The sequence below is a fragment of the Perca flavescens genome, chromosome 2 (genome assembly GCF_004354835.1).
Source record: "Perca flavescens isolate YP-PL-M2 chromosome 2, PFLA_1.0, whole genome shotgun sequence".
NCBI classification, from domain to species: domain Eukaryota; kingdom Metazoa; phylum Chordata; class Actinopteri; order Perciformes; family Percidae; genus Perca; species Perca flavescens.
Window position 1 is genome coordinate 37,903,761 of NC_041332.1, and position 16,776 is coordinate 37,920,536.

Genomic DNA, 16,776 nt, shown 5'->3' on the forward strand with positions numbered 1-16,776 from the left:
TTGTTATTTATTTTATTTTTTTGTGCATTCTTTTTGGAAAATTGTTGATTGTTGACCAAAACAAATTACTACTACTACCACTCAAATTGACTGACAGATCTTCTAAAACAATGACCAATATTAAACTGGTATTTTTTACACTGCTTGTTTACATCAGTCATATTTTGAGTTAAACGGGCCTATTTTTTTGAATTATGATTGCAGTATGACGCTGTAGTGCTTCACAGTCACAAGCAGGAGTGTCAACACAATAGGCCGTTTACACAGCACACATTAGGACTTGTCATAGTAGGAAAAGCACACAAACGGAACAGAGCCATTGTTAAAGGTGCTGTAGGTAGGATTGTGAAGATCCAGGACTTAGCCAAAAAATTTGAACATCAACAACTTCTCAGTCCCTCCCCCCCTTTCCACTAAAGCCCAAAACGTTCTCCTAAGCTCCTCCCCACACAAGGGAGAATGAATGCTGTGCATGAGCAGCGACTGACACGCAGTTAGACACCCAACGCTTGGCCCTGATTGGTGCATCTGAACAGGGAGCGGTGGATTTTTTAAAAATTTTAAATGACCTGCTTCATGTAGTTCTACTGGAACATAGGGTCAGTTTCAGCAAATATGACAGAAAGTTAGTTTTATTAGGGTTAATTATTGTTAAGTCTTACCTACTGCACCTTTAACATTATTAACAATGGCTCTGTTCCGTTCAAGTGCCCCAGTGTGTGCAATACCAGGACCCTGAATCTAAAGCAGCTAAATGAGATTCAGCCATCATTCATTGGAGTATTTACACCTGTGTGTTTCCTACTGACATTAGAACACACACACAAAAAACACAGATATAAGAAATGCAGCTATTGCACATATTGCCTGCAGGGGGCGTACTAAAACTCTAACACTGGAGCAACTTACTTATTTTGCCTGAAGGTGCAGGGAGGGAAATTTTATTTTTAATTAATAACAAAGTATGAATATGATTAATAAAACATATTTTGTTTAAGTTTTCAGACATGTCCTGTAGAATCTCTGACAAAGGTTGAAATAAATAAATGTATTTTATGTTCATGTTACAAGATGTCATTCATCAGTTCAGTGCAAAATAACGGACTTAATCTGGTTTTAGATTAAAGTAGGGCAGTCTAGAGGGAATCTCTAGTACAGGGTTCTTCAACGTTTTTTAGCCCAAGGATCCCTTAGCTGAAAGAGAAATGGAGCATTGTATAAAATGATTTTGCATATTCAAATGGGCCTACAATAACGTGTAGGGCGGCCTAAAGCCTTTATACATACCTTTCAACTGCATATAATACTAATCTATCAAAATAATAATGGTTGGCATGATTTTATAAATCATGTTTTAATGTTAAACATACATGTGGCACAGTGAATCTTACCTTTAGTACCTAAATAAAACATCACATTCATTATTAGTTTCACTTTTTTTCATTTTAAACAAATTGTATATCTGAATACAATACCCATTTTCTATAGGCTCAGTCTGCCACTTTTTTTTTAAACAATTTCCAGTGCCACCCCGTGCCCCCCTTTCAGCCCCCTGTTTATTTGTTTATTTGTTTATTTAAAAGGATCCCCATTAGCCGCCGCCGAGACGACAGCTAGTCTTCCTGGGGTCCAAACAATACATACAAAACGTATATGTGAGTAATTACAATCACAATTACTCACAAAAATATCATATATTAATACACATAAAAAATAACAATACAAAAAGTACTGATTAGAATAATAGTAAAATAATACAAAACAACATAGCACGTTATACAACAACTCTCAGCCAATCCAGACAATATTATGATGTTGAAAACAAATATAGTCTTAGTCTTTTTTTAAAACCAGTTTTTCCCTTGATATCCCGAACCCCAACTGGAAGATTGTTCCAAAACACAATTGACCTATAAAACACGGTCCTCTTCATAGAGTCAGATTTAGGTAGGGGTAAAGAAATCTGTCGACTATTCGCCCCTCTTGTGTAATGTGAGTGCATATCTGAATAGTAAATTATATTGTCATAAAGAAATTTTGGAATCCGAGTGTTAATAATTCTATGAAAATATCCTAACATATTAGCAGATAGTCTGTGCTTGACCACCAGCCAAGCAAGACGTTCATGCATTTCTGCAACACTAGTTCTCAAAGAACAACCAAGGACCAGTCTAGCAGCCTTATTTTGAGCCACTTGTAATTTTTTTAAATGACTGCATGATGCAGCAGACCATACAACAGAACAATAATCCAAATGACACAAAACCAATGTACAAACAACACAACTAAACAACCGTGAATTTAAAAATTGTGCACATTTACGCATTACTGCAACAGCTCTGCCCATTTTAGCAACAACTTTGCTGATGTGATCAGACCATGACAATGTAGAATCGAGCCAAAGTCCAAGAAGATCTCTGCTCTAGTAGACTAGTCGGGGGAACAGGCCCTTTACGAGTTCGTTACTGAACGGCTGGTTTTAAATGGTGTTGATCCGTTTCCCATCATGAGAAAGTGAGTGGCTCCCTGGCTCCAGTTCACCTCGGGCTCTCACTCACACAACTGAGTGATGTATCCAGTCACCAGGCTGTCAAAATACGCAGGCACTGTTGACTCAGCGATGTCGTGAGTTCAATCTGCAGAGAGCAGAGAACACGAGCTTCATAGGCCCGATCGCTTCTCAAACAGCGCCACAGCTCTGTGGAGTGAAGTAACACGTGGAGTGTTTCTATATTTATTTATTCAGGATCTGGACACAGGGACACATTTGTAGAGATACATTTAATATGACGATCTAAGGAACCAATTGAATCCCCCCCCCTCCGAGCTCTCTGGCTGGTGCTTTCAACATTCATCGCCATGCAGCTCCTTTTACTTGCAGCGGCGCTTCTCTTTACGCACGACTTCACCGGAGCTGTGCGCTCTGACAAGTGCGCCTCCCGCTGCGACGTGAGCTTGTGTCCGAGCCCCAGCTGTCCCGGCGGGTACGTCCCGGATAGATGCAACTGCTGCCTGGCGTGTTCACCGCGCGAGGGAGACCCCTGCGGCCGCAAAAACGACCTGCCCTGCGGGGATGGATTGGAGTGCAAGCTGCTCGCTGCGGGGAGGCGCCGAGGCTCCAAGGGGGTCTGCCGGTGTAAAATGGAGGATGAAGTGTGTGGAAGCGACGGGAAAACGTACGGTAATGTGTGTAAGATGAGAGCGGCCAGCCGTAAAGGTGAGCAGAAGGGGAGAGCCGCAGTTAGCCAAGCGCACAAAGGACCCTGTGTACCTTCCGGCGCAGGTATGGGAAGACATTCACTTTTTGGGTTTAACGAAAACATATGATTATACAAATTCATAAAACATCGTCTCCTTGGCATATAGCTTTAATAGTATACAGTGCTACTGTTAGGGAAAACTCAGGAGCAGCTCGACCCTGGATCCGTGAAGTTTGGGAGACTTGAACCATTTATTGAAATCTCGGTAGAGGAGATTTAGGATTAGTGCCATCCCAACTCTGAGGCACTCTGCATTTCCAAGAGACATTTATCTAATGCTGAACACATGTCAAGTTTGGGTTATGTAAAGTTAAGTTATTAATAATGGCGCCATGACAGATGCTCACCTAAATCAATGTTGTTTTGCAAGTCCAGTATCTCCCTCTGGGGACAGGCTGCGGGCGTATGTTTGTCAGTAAGGTGTGTGTGTGTGTGTTTAACGCTGGCCTTAAAAGGAGACGATCCTGGAACACAACATTCCTATATCATGCAGCTGCATAAATTCCCTCAATAGAGAGACATACATATACATTCATACTTGAACACAGAACAGGTTTAGTGATGGAGTATGGCGTAAGTTTGGATGGAGTAAGAGTAAGTTCTCTCCTTGCCTCATCTTACCATCAAAATAGTGTTTCTGGACGTACTGATCCTTCTGTATTGAGAGCTGCAATAATAAGTCGATTAGTTGATTTTCAGAAAATTAATCAGCAACTATTTCCGATTGTTTTCAGTCATTTTCGAGCAAAAAACCCCCAAATATCCTCTGATTTCAATCTCTTCAATTTCAGGATTTACTGCTTTTCTCAGTTTTTTAATATTGTATTGTGTCTATTTGAAGACCTCACTTTGGACTCGGAGACACTGATGGATATTTTTCACTATTTGATGATATTTTATAATCGATTTATCAAAAACGTAATAGACGGATTAATCCTAATAAAAATAATCCCTAGTTGCCGCACTAATTTGAATTGTTATTTTTGAATGTGTGTGTGTGTGTGTGTGTGTGTGTTTCTGTTAATGCAGCTTTCTTCATGTCAGTACAGGTCGTCCACTGGTCCGTCCCAGCAGCCCTCGCTACAAGTTCAACTTCATCGCTGACGTAGTGGAGAAAATAGCACCTGCTGTTGTCCACATTGAACTGTTCATAAGGTATGTGTGTGTATGTCTGTGTGTGTGTGTGTGTGTGTGTGTGTGTGTGTGTGTGTGTGTGTGTGTGTGTGTGTGTGTGTGTGTGTGTGTACAGAGAGATGTTACAGCTACATGGAGTGTTGAGTAAAAGACACAGCAGTCTTAGCAGAGTGTTTTTGAAGTTTGACCCCTTCTAACTTTAAATACAAAATACTCCTATGGCATTACTTGGGTACGTACTTCATTATAGTGATACAACTTCAACAATTCCAACATGTGTCCTGTGTCCTGTGCCTCCTTCTCATTCCCTGTCTCCTTCTCCCCTTCTCTCTGTCTCCAGACATCCCCTGTTTGGTCAACACGTGCGTCTCTCCAGCGGCTCTGGTTTCATCGTGAACCACTCGGGTGTGATTGTGACCAACGCTCACGTGGTAACCACAGCGACCACGGTGACGGGGAGGCCCCAGCTGCGCGTGCAGCTCAACGACGGCGACGCGTACGAGGCCACGGTCAGAGACGTAGACCGGAAGGCGGACATCGCCACGATCAAAGTCCACCCCCAGGTGAGAGCATGCTGAACACACACAGGAGGGGCTTTTACATCCAGCCCAGGCAACTTCATCATCACTCTTCTTCACCCTTTTGCCAAATTCAAGTAATGTTACTTTAGTACTTTAGTATTTAGAATGTATATTCTAGACATCTCTTGAACTTTTGCACACTACCCACATCCTGACACGTGTCTTGTGCCAACGGTTTTCTGCTAGACATTCATAGCGGGAATACTTTCCTAAACACCAGCTCTGTGACTCATAGACACCGCACTGATGTGTGTATTCTCACACCCATATCTCAAATACTTGGACAGTTTTGTAAGCATTGAACTCTTCTTAATTCCCCTCTCTGTCTGTCTCTTTTCCTAATTGATTTCCCTTCATCCTTTGCAACTTGCTCTCTGTACAGTTAGTTAGTTAGTTAGTTAGTTAGTTATATTTTATTTCTGTGTCATGCCAAACATCTTGGCCCGTCCCACATGGGATTACAAGATACCACAAATTCACTTATTCAACAAACATCTTCCTGTTGCATATACAAATCCTTCGAACAAATACATGAATACAAATATATAGACATACACATACATACATGTATATACACGTACACACATACCACACACAAACAACTAGTTCTCATCTACACTCGATAAAGAGCTTTTTTCCTCTTCTCTCAGGCTTTATCTAAATAATTGGCCAATTTATATGTTTCATATGTGAACAGCCATCTCAATCTTTCAGCATCATCCATATTTACCAAATCAATCTTTGCTTTTATCCTACAAAACAAAAAAATCACACTGCTCACGATAAAAAAGACAATAGAAAACAAAATGGACCTCATTTTCTACATCATTCAAACAGCACATAGGGCAGATCCGTTTTTCCTCTTCTACATTAACATATCGTCCTGTTTCAATAGTCAAAGGCAAAACACCAGATCTCACTTGAGCGCATAAGGATCTTTGCCTTTTTGACAAATTATATACAACATAATTCTCAGTGCCATATTCTGGTTTTATCATTACAAAAATACGCAATTTTGGCTTAGCCTATGTATCATCAGCCCACTGCTTTTTGTCTTTAGCAAACACAGATTCTTTAAACAAACCGATATTCAGCTTTTCATTATTAAGAAACAAATCCCCAAAACCATAATTACAAAACAATTTGCATATGTCGTAAGACCAAAGACCAAGAATATGTTTATCCCAGAGAAATATTTTCCTTGTCAACCTATTTGCGTCCATATCTAATAGACGATTCCATAACTGGGCCATACAACTTGTCTTGGCACCATTTCTGTCTTCTTGTCTCCATCTGACACGTGTCTACCTGTGTTGGTATGTTTGATCCGCGTGCGCCCATTTGGGAGCAGAAAAAGCTTCCTGTGCTGTCTCTGGGCCATTCAGCTGATCTGAGACCAGGGGAGTTTGTGGTTGCTATTGGCAGCCCCTTCGCCCTGCAGAACACCGTCACCACGGGCATCGTCAGCACCACTCAGAGAGACGGCAAGGAGCTCGGCATCAAGGACTCAGACATGGACTACATCCAGACCGACGCTATTATTAATGTGATGAGACACACACACACACACACACACACACACACACACACACAGGTCATTCAGTCTGGATGAGATGTTTTATTGTATATGGATTTTTGTCATTTGTGTCAAACGTCATTGATGTGATTGTCTCTGTCTCATATTTCATCTGATCTGTGAGAAGTATGGAAATTCTGGAGGACCTCTTCTTAACTTGGTGAGTAGTGTTGTGATGACTTGGATGATTGTGGAGGATTGTTCAATGGGACTGTCAGAGGTCCACATAAACTATTATTATTTTTAATCAGAACACAAATACATTTAAAGAAATCAGTATTAGAAATATCTGAACCCCCCCACCGATCTGCATATCTATATATTTATTGTTTATATTTATTATGCACTGGCCGAAGAAGCACTGCAATTTCATTGTATAAACCTGATGTGCAATGACAATAAAGATTCTGTATTAGCTTATCAAGAAACTCTACATGGGCTTCTGATTGCAAGATTATAAAACTCTCCCTCTGGCCGTGATAGATAAAACACAATGCATAGCACCCTAGGGTTCCCTACCAGTAGAGAAAACGTGATCAAGTGCTCTAGGTCGCCCTAACAGTAACACATATAGGCTGCCCTACATGCTAGAAATCGTTCTGCATGTGGTGGGGCACCCCACCTGGGGGAGCACCCCACTGCTTCTATATTACTACTGTGGAAATATGTGCTTTTGGACTATATAATGCAATTTGACTTGATTTGAAAAATATTGCTAGACAACAATTACAAACTTGTTACATAAAAAAATGCTAAAATAAGTCATTTATGGCATCAAACAGGAATGCACACTTCCCCCAAAAATCACAAAATAAGTACGAAAAGCTGGCTGCTGTACTTTGTATACTGATCCAAGCAGCAGAGTTATATAGACATAGACCGCTGAATGTCTGCCCACATCTACGATTCGTTGAGCTATTCAAATGAATGAATGAAGTAAACTGGCAATTCAGTCTTCTTTTCTGGCTAACATTTGCATAAATGATTGCATATATACAGCGTGTATAGCAATATTTAACGTGTTAGACTAGACACAGTCTTCTTTTAGATAGTATTTGTAGTAATCCAAATGATAAATGTGATAAATGTGTGTATTTTATTTCAGGACGGCGAGGTGATAGGCATCAACACGCTGAAAGTGACAGCAGGGATCTCCTTCGCTATTCCCTCCGACCGAATCAGACGCTTCCTCGCAGAGTCACAGACCAAACACAGCAAAGGTCAGAGGTCAAAGCTCGCACAGCACAAAGATAGATAAGAGTAGGAACACATGGATTCATAGGCTTCAAAGTGGTTGTTTCTTTGAGCTTAACCGTCTCCAGGCATAGGCGCCGATTTATGTTTTCCTCCGTGGGTGCTCACAGGCGCACGCCCTTTAAAAAAAAAGTAGTCAAAAATTGTTTGCATTTCAGAACCTTAGGAAGTGGACAGCGTCCGATGCGAACACCCGCCTATTAACTCGATAATAAAGCCGTAAAGTAGGATTTTAACTCAGGACGGAGCCACTTCTGACAAATACAGATAGGATTGGAGATGAAAAGTTTAACTGACACGTAACCGCGATCAGCTTCGTGGGAAATTAAGAATCAATGACACCGACATAACCAATCACACTATGACAGACGCTCCACTTAGCACCAACTGCAATGTTTAATTTTAAATGAATGGAGCCTACTGGTAGTCTGGCACACGGTATTGGCGCCTATGTCTCCAGGCTGTTCAGAACTCTGCTGCAAGGCCTTTAACTCACTTTAACAAAGGAGCACACATCACACCTGTTTAAGGCTCACTTCACTGTTTACCAGTCCAGTATAGAATTCAATTTAAAATCCTGGTCCGTACTTTTAGAGCCCTGCACGGTCAAGTTCCTCCCTACATCTCTGACTTGATACAGCTTCATCAGAGTCAGAGGCTATTAGTGGTTCCCCGCACTCAGTTTAGCAGTGGCTCCTAGGCTGGGGAATGTCTTGCCTCCCTTTCTACGTTGTGTGAATTCTGTCAAATCTTTTAAAAAGCAATTGAAGACTCTGCTGTTCAAGCAGGCTTTTAGTTAGTCAAGGTTTTTTTTTTATGGTTGTTTGTTATGTTTCCTATTTGTATTTCAATTTTCTTGTATTTTAATTTGTTGTATTGTATTACATTTTATTGTGAAGCACTTGGTGCTATACAAATAAACTTTACTTACTTACTTACTTACTTTCTCAGTATTTCTCATTAAATCCCATCCCACTTGTTGTTGTTGTTGTTGTTGTGACAGAAAAGACCAGACTGCAAAGAAGACTTACAGAGGAGCCCCAGTCTGATGCAGGTGAGAAGCGTCTGTCGTCATGGAAATTTCCACGACGGGGGTCACATTCTTTCTCCAAGAATAAGTTTATACTACTGTGTTGTTTTCAGACGTGTCGGAAGGGAAGAGACATTTTTTAGGCATCAGGATGCTTGCTGTAACCAAAGCGTGAGTTGTTCCCTCCCCACACACACTTGAGATTGTAGCTTTTTATTACAAAGCCTGAGCATTTTCATCACAAAAATTTAATTCAGCATTTAGTTAAATGATGATGGATTTATTACCCATTTTCTTCCAGTGAAACTAGTTTTTATAACTGTATTTATTGTCTTATAGTACAGTGCATCTATACCATACAGTGCATACACACACACACACACACACACACACACACACACACACACACACACACACACACACACACACACACACACACACACGCACAGACACTCACACATACACACACAATTTAATAATAACGTAAAATAGCATACAATAAATTAAGAAAAAAAGTACATAAATAATGTAAACTGGATCAAAATAAAATGTAACATAAAAAAAATGTTGACATAATTATTAATTAGGTTATTTGTAGTTGTCCATTATTTTTAATATGCCACATATTCTGTCTGTTCTGAGCATATTCAATATAGGTTTTATTTATTGTTAATTTCAAAATCTATCCACCATTACATATATATAAGGCATATTACGTTACAGACTTTATAACAACCTTCATCTCTAATTAGTAATATTTGAAATCACTCAGTATGGATAATGACAGACTGTATATATCCCTCCATAGAAGATGGAAGGGTGGTGATGGATGCCTCAGTGAAACTAGTTTTTGCAACATATGAAAAGAAGTTTATTAGTATTAATATTGGTATTTGTATTAGCATTAACATTAGCGTTGTATATGTGTGCGTCTCAGTCTAGTAGCAGAGTTGAGACGTCAGAATCCAGACTTTCCCGAGGTCAGCAGCGGAGTTTTGGTGCAACAGGTCATACCTGACACTGCAGCAGAAATGTACGTTCACACACACATGCAAAAACCCAACGTGTGGACTATTATAAAGGATTTCTTATACATAAATGATGACTTGTTGCATAATCTGTTCAGTCATGTGTTTGGCATGTACACATTTTACATTACGACATACTATAGCAAATCATGGAGTACAGTTTGTTTCCTCTGTGTTTATAGTGGAGGGATTAAGGAAGGTGACGTTATAGTCAAACTAAATGGACAACCAGTCCACACCACCGGAGACATCCACGAGGTGCTGCAGCGGGACCAGCCTCTCCTGCTGGAGATTCGCCGAGGCAATGATGACTTACTGTTCCACATCCACCCTCAAGTTATAGTACATTGAAGGACAGGAGTCAGTAAAGGTCTACCTGGCCATGGGCAACATACTGCAAGGATTTATGAACAAGTCATGTTGGGAAATATGAATGATGGAATGAATGAATGATGTGCTCAACCATTAAATAACTATAGTATTTTATTACAATACTCAACATACTGTAGAGGAAATATATTGCACTGTATATAATACGAAGCTCGAAGACTTTCAGAATAAAAGCTCCCAAACAAGAACCCGTGCACTGGTATGTATGTGTCTGTCCTGCAGCTGCAGCTGACTCCTTTGTTTATGTCTTCTTATCCCTTCCACTCTGCCTTGGAAAGACAAATTTCCTAATTTAAACAAACCTAATCCGACACCTAGACACACAGCGTACACACACACACACTGAGCTGTTACTGGAAAACTCACTTTTATCCTCTCCTGTTTTGGTAATGAAAATTCTACATGCTTAACGTTCTCTGAACCTTGACGTTAAGGACAGAAAATCCTTGTGGGGCTGCTTTGTTGGTGTTTTTAGATAATCCAAATGCAGCCTGAAGCTAATGATGGAAAATTGGTAGCATCTGCTTCAAAATAAAATAAAATGCAAATACGTAGACCTGAGCAAACTCTCTTCTTGGTGGCTTGACATTACACTATACTCTTGATTTGTACAGATGTCTCCTCCCATGATGACATTAGCTAAGAATGACCCCACCTGGCACCTGATACTGTATGTGTGCACAGTTCATAAACTGGACCCAGACAGACAGTCCTTCCTGCTTATTTGATTAGAAACAGTGCCATGTTACTGTTGGCTGTGTAGACATACACAGAAGGATGATGGAAAAAAAGAGAAGAGAATGGGATAGAAACCAAGAAAAAGGGGGGAAATGATGCTTAGAGAATAAGAGACTACCGCAGTGGACACATTACTACCATATCACCCAACAGGAGTCTTTCTTTAATGTGTGTGTGTGTGTGTGTCTCACACTGACCCAATTGTTTGAGAGTGTGTGAGGTGTTCTAGTCTTGCCAACAATACATATTGTCATAGCAGAGCGCCAGAGGGGCAGACAGGGGACACAGCTGTTTGTCCTTATACAGACAAAATGAAAACGGTGTCACTGAGCTCACACATGGCTCACATACAATCAAAACCTCTCACAATGCCTGTTTCTAGGCTGAAATTAGAGATACATGCGCATCAAATCCGTTCATCTACAATGGAATATATACAGTTTATTTCCCATAAGGCCCCATTCAAGCCGTGGGCAATGAATGTATCACCATCTAGAGGCCGAATGGAATCAAGTCTTGTTTAAATTCAACCCAAATTATGATTCCCAAATTGAACACTAGATGGCGTGTTGGGTGTAATAATTCAGTCCTGACGTGGCAACTGATGCTCAGATTATAAGGCTACTGTATAAGTGAAGTATAGAAGTCCACATATACCTCTGGTTTCTAATGTTGAAGCTAAAGTAGAGCGCACTGGATTAAGTTATTTTTACCACTGAATGACACATTCAAGTGACCAGTAATGACCATTCTCAGCAGACTAAAATCTTAATCAACTATACATTTTTGGATGAAAGTACAATTAGAGTAATATCCAGACATAATGCGAGATTTGTTAGTTTAGGTGTTTTGGGTGGTTCAGGCACTGGGGTCACAAGAGGGTTCTGTGTGTCCCTGATCAACTGTCCATCCTCTCTAGAGGGCACAGACTTTTCTTGCTGTGACTTTTCCTCTGGTGATGGACTCACAGTAGTCAGGCTCACCAGGGGAAACTCTCAAGTGCTGACGATCTCTGGGCCTGTATTATGACGCAGGCGGACGTGGTCATGATGTCTGCGGAACACTAGTCCATCAGTCAGTTCAACAACAAATGAGAGTGGACCTCTCCAGGTAGCCATTTCTGAGTAGTGTTGTTGCTGAAATTTCTGTCTGAAATAGACATTGTCACCAAGTTTCAGCTGTCTCTCTATTGCCTGTTTATCATGACCCTCCTTCTGCTTTTCCTGCTTTCTCAGGACTGTGGCCTTTATGTCTGGACGCAACAGGTCCAACCTTGACTTGACATCAACATCTCTGCTGGAGCCTGTGCAGTAGTAGCCTGTGCAGTAGTAGTAGTAGTAGTTTAAGTACCGCGTAAGGCGGTATTTAAACTATGGTTACGGGTGCTGTTACGTTGGTCATGATGTGAGTGTCTATCCACTTGGAGTGGGCATCCACCATTATGAGAAACATCTGCCCCATGAAAGGGCCAGCAAAGTCCAGATGTAGTCTAGACCAGGGGTGATCTGGCCACTCCCAGGGATGCAAAGGAGTCTTTTGAGCACCTGCTCTACTGCTCTCTCTACTGCACCTGCTCAGTAGCCCCCATAATTAGAATGTCATCTAAATATGCGGCTACATGTGGAATCCCTTGTAACAGAGTGTCCATTGTCCTTTGGAAAATGGCCAGGCTGGATGATAGATAGATAGATAGATAGATTTTTATTGATCCCAAAAAATGGGAAATAACGTTGTTGCAGCAGCAAAATATCAGACACACAGCACACATACAGAGTATACATTAAATAATAGGAAACAATATACATACGAGCAATATTTAAAATATATACAATTTGGAAAATAAATGTATAACTGTTTCAATAGATATAGATAAACTTAATGTGCAAGTTGGGGAGCAAAAATGTACAACTGTTTCACTAGTAATGATGCCACTCTGAACACGAGGCGATTGTACTTGAATAATCCTTTGTGTGTATTTCTTGTGATGTACTGTTTGGATTCTTCATCTAACAGTAGCTGTTGGTAAGAGTGACTCATATTCAGCTTTGTGAACAGCTTACCTCCAGCCAACGTTGCAAACAGGTCTATGAACACTATTATGTTGAAAGACCTTTCTGAATCATTAGTCTACCCAATTACGGAAATTGTTAACCTGTCATTTGCACAGGGATTGTTCCCAAATGTGTGGAAATTAGCAGCAGTCTTTCCTGTATTTAAAGGAGGCGATCGCTTGTCTATCTGCAACTACAGGCCCATTAGTATCCTGCCAGTGTTTTCTAAGGTGGCCGAAAAACTTCTCTTAGAGCAAATGACAAATTATTTAAATACCAGTTCCAATCCTTTACATCCAAATCAATTTGGCAGAAACCGCCAATTGTTAATTTGTTGAAAAAGTCAAGTCACTGTTGGATCGAGAAGGGGTTGTTGGTGCTGTTTTTCTAGATAAAAAAAAAGCATTTGATACATTTATCATGAAGTTCTTTTATCTAAATTAAAAACTTTGAACTTCCCCTAATGCACCATTAAATGGGTAGAATCTTACTTAACACATCGGACTCAGTTTGTTAGAGTTAGGAATCATCAATCAGATGCTATTTCCATGTCTGCAGGTGTCCCACAGGGCTCGATCTTGGGTCCACTTTTATTTTCTTCGTATGTAAATGACCTGCCAAATGTTTGTCTTAATGCCAACACCCAAATGTATGCAGATGAAACAGTATTTTTTGTACATGTTGACAATGCAGCTAAAGCTGCTGATCTGCTAACAAACTCAATGCAAAAGATAATAGAATGGCTAAATAATAATTGCCTTCAACTGAATATATCCAAAACTGTTTGTATGTTTTTTAGTAAAAGTTGCTGTGCAGAACCGGATGTAGTCATAGCAGGGGAGAGACTACAAGTCGTCTCAGATTTTAAATACCTTGGAGTATACATTGATAACAATTTTAAATTTAAATCATATATGACGAAGGTTTGTAATTGCATTACGTTCAACCTGGCAAACTTTAGACATGTCCGCAGTTGCATGTCAACAAGGGCTGCAATGATGTTTACGCATTCAATGATTTTATCCCATATCACGTACTGTTTGACAACCTGGTCACAAGCAAGCAACACTTTTCTCAAATCACTACTCTCTTTATATAAAAAAACTACTTGATAGGAAACCCATATACTATCATCATTGTCATGTTTTTAAAAAATACAACCTTTTAAGTTTCGAAAATTTGATTAGATATACAGATCTCTGTCTTATGTACAAAATTCTACATGGACTAGCTCCTCATGTATTGAGCCAGTTTGTAAACGCAGTACCAAATGCTCACAGATCGACAAGGAGTGCAGCAAGAGGTGACTGCATTGTTCCGCTGAGGAAAAGTGCATTCGGCCAAACAGCTTTTGCAGTCATGGCTGCTCGTGAATGGAACCTCATTCCTACTCACATTAGGAATTTTTAAAAACTTATGTTTCTTTTAAATTTAACTTAAAGAAGTGGCTAACAGGGTAATCAGGACTGTCAACATTACATGTAGTTACAAAATCTTGTTGCTATCTTGTCTTTTTCTGTTTGTTTGTGTCACTTGTGTTATGCCTATGAGGTTGTTGGACTGACAGTCACTACGTTTACATGCAGCCAATAACCCGTTCAAAACCGGAATATTAGCATCGCGCACGGCCATGTAAACACCGACAAAAACCTGAATATGCTCATATTCTGGTTTTTAAAAACTCGAATATGCTACCTGGGTTACCCCTTTTCTAACCCAAAATTTTGGTCATGTAAACGGGTATTGGCATATCCCCATCAAAAGGAACATTTATTTGTGTTCTGCGCATGTTCTATATTCTTATTTCTTCCAGAAAACATACTTATAATAATAATTATATACTATAATAATATAGTTATATATATATATGTCAATGCAGAAAACCTGCGCGCAGTATACCGGAAGTAAACAAGAAGTAGAGGTAAACATGGCGAGACGCAGCACAGCACCACACTTTTGGAGCGAGGAGGAAACCAATTTCTTTATTAGTGTGGTGAAAACCATGAATAAAATATCTTTTGTTGACGGCAGAAAGTACAGAGATAGTGAGATTTATAAGAAGGTGACCGAAAAGTTATTGCGTCTTAAGGTTGTCCGTATGTCCAGACGCTAACCGTGCGTCGCCGTTTACATCGGGATATTGCAAATTCCATGTATACAGGAGTAACTCTCTCTGCTCACGCATGTAAACAGGTTATTCCGAATGTTTCAGAAACCCGAATAGTGACCTTAACCCGACCATAACCCGAAAATTGACAGCTTGTAAACGTAGTCAGTGTGGCTTGTGTGTGTTTGTGTGTTGGTAGTGATGTTGATATTGACCAGCTGTTTTTGTTTATATGTTTGATCATTTCGTTTTACATTTATAGTCAATTTTACATGTATTGGACTAAACTTCTATGTACTTTTATAATCCTTTTATCTTTTTAGGTGTGACATTGTACGATCTGTCCAGGGACAGCAGATGTAAAATAGCCTTTTGGCTAATTCTGGCACACTGTACATTTTCTTTATGTATTATTAGCGTGCATTGTCCCTGTTAAATAAACCTGAAATGAAATGAAATGAAACAGGTCGTCCACCCGTGGCAACGGGTACTCCTCCAGCTTTGACACCTGATTCACGGTAAGTTTATAGTCCCCACAGATCCTTTCAGCTCCATCCGGTTTCAGAACAGGAACGATGGGCGCTGCCCACCTTGAGAACTGGACTGGCTCCACAATGCCCAGCGCCTGTAAGCGTTGCAGTTCCTCTTCTACTTTGCTTTTCATTGCATGGCACGACTCTGGGCTTAAACAAAACGTGGCACTGCATCTGGATCAACATGGAGCTTCACAGTCACTCTAAGTGTGCCCAGTTCCTCTCTGAACACGTCACTGTATTGCTGCAAAATGTCCTCTGTAGTGTGGGCATACTTGATCTCATGCCAATTCAGCTTCATTTTGCAAAGCCAGTCACGACCTAAAAGACTGGGCCCCACTTTTGATCTCCTGTTGAAATGTTCACATGTAACACTCCCAAATGAGGTATGGCCTGACCTGTGTATGTCCTTAGTCTGAGTGTCAAAGGCTCAATAGGAGGTGGCTTGTCTCCCCACGTCCTCCTGTAGGTCTCCTCACTGATGACCGATCCCGTAGCTCCAGAATCAATTTCAAACTTAATGTCCATTCCTTCAACAGTTACTGTTGCATAATAGGGCATAGGCGGTTCCTTGTTTGTGTCCACCCCAAACATGTTGAATCCACAGGCTGCATCTCCTTCGTCTTCTTCAACGTAATGTGTGGTTCGCTTGAGCCTGCCGGGCTTTCTCTTTTTCATTCTTAGCCTTATTTTTAACACTCCTGCCCATTTTTGCTAAGTGTCCTTTTTTATTGCAGGCATGACAAACAGTGTCTTTAAATTTGGAGTCAAATGCATAGTGCGCCCCTCCACACCTAAAACACTCCACTTTCTTTGCTGGTTTTAAAACCTCTCTCTTCACGTGGTGTACCGCCACCGACTGCGATCGTGCCTGACCCTTTTGAATGTCTTTTGCATTATTTGCAGCCATCTCCATCCCTTGCGAAATTTCTAGGGCTTTCTTGAAAGTCAGTGGCGGAGTTTCCCCCAGCAAGCAGTGCTGAATGGTGTCATTATTAATGTTGCACACTAATCTGTCATGGAGCATGTCATCTAATGCTACGTTTACACGTGGCCGGCTATTTTCATAAACGGACATTTCAACCTCTCCGTTT

The 16,776-nt window shown here is 40.5% G+C and overlaps 1 protein-coding gene across 1 annotated transcript; it reads left to right on the forward strand.

Annotated features, from left to right (window-relative positions):
* Nucleotides 1-2,655: 2,655 nt before the first annotated feature.
* LOC114571583 (serine protease HTRA3) lies at nt 2,656-10,441 on the forward strand. The gene is made up of 10 exons (XM_028602626.1): nt 2,656-3,283; nt 4,310-4,415; nt 4,735-4,957; nt 6,327-6,521; nt 6,679-6,711; nt 7,657-7,771; nt 8,809-8,859; nt 8,949-9,006; nt 9,773-9,868; nt 10,046-10,441. Exons 1-10 carry the CDS (start codon nt 2,860-2,862, stop codon nt 10,212-10,214), a joined length of 1,470 nt encoding a protein of 489 aa, XP_028458427.1. The 5' UTR covers nt 2,656-2,859; the 3' UTR covers nt 10,215-10,441.
* The last annotated feature ends 6,335 nt before the right edge of the window (nt 10,442-16,776 follow it).

Coding starts and splice junctions, on each gene's coding strand:
- LOC114571583 (XM_028602626.1), top strand. CDS start 2,860: ATGCAGCTCCTTTTACTTGCAGCGGCGCTTCTCTTTACGCACGACTTC. Junction 6,522..6,678: donor AGACCGACGCTATTATTAAT/GTGATGAGACAC, acceptor ATCTGTGAGAAG/TATGGAAATTCTGGAGGACC. Junction 8,860..8,948: donor GGAGCCCCAGTCTGATGCAG/GTGAGAAGCGTC, acceptor TGTTGTTTTCAG/ACGTGTCGGAAGGGAAGAGA.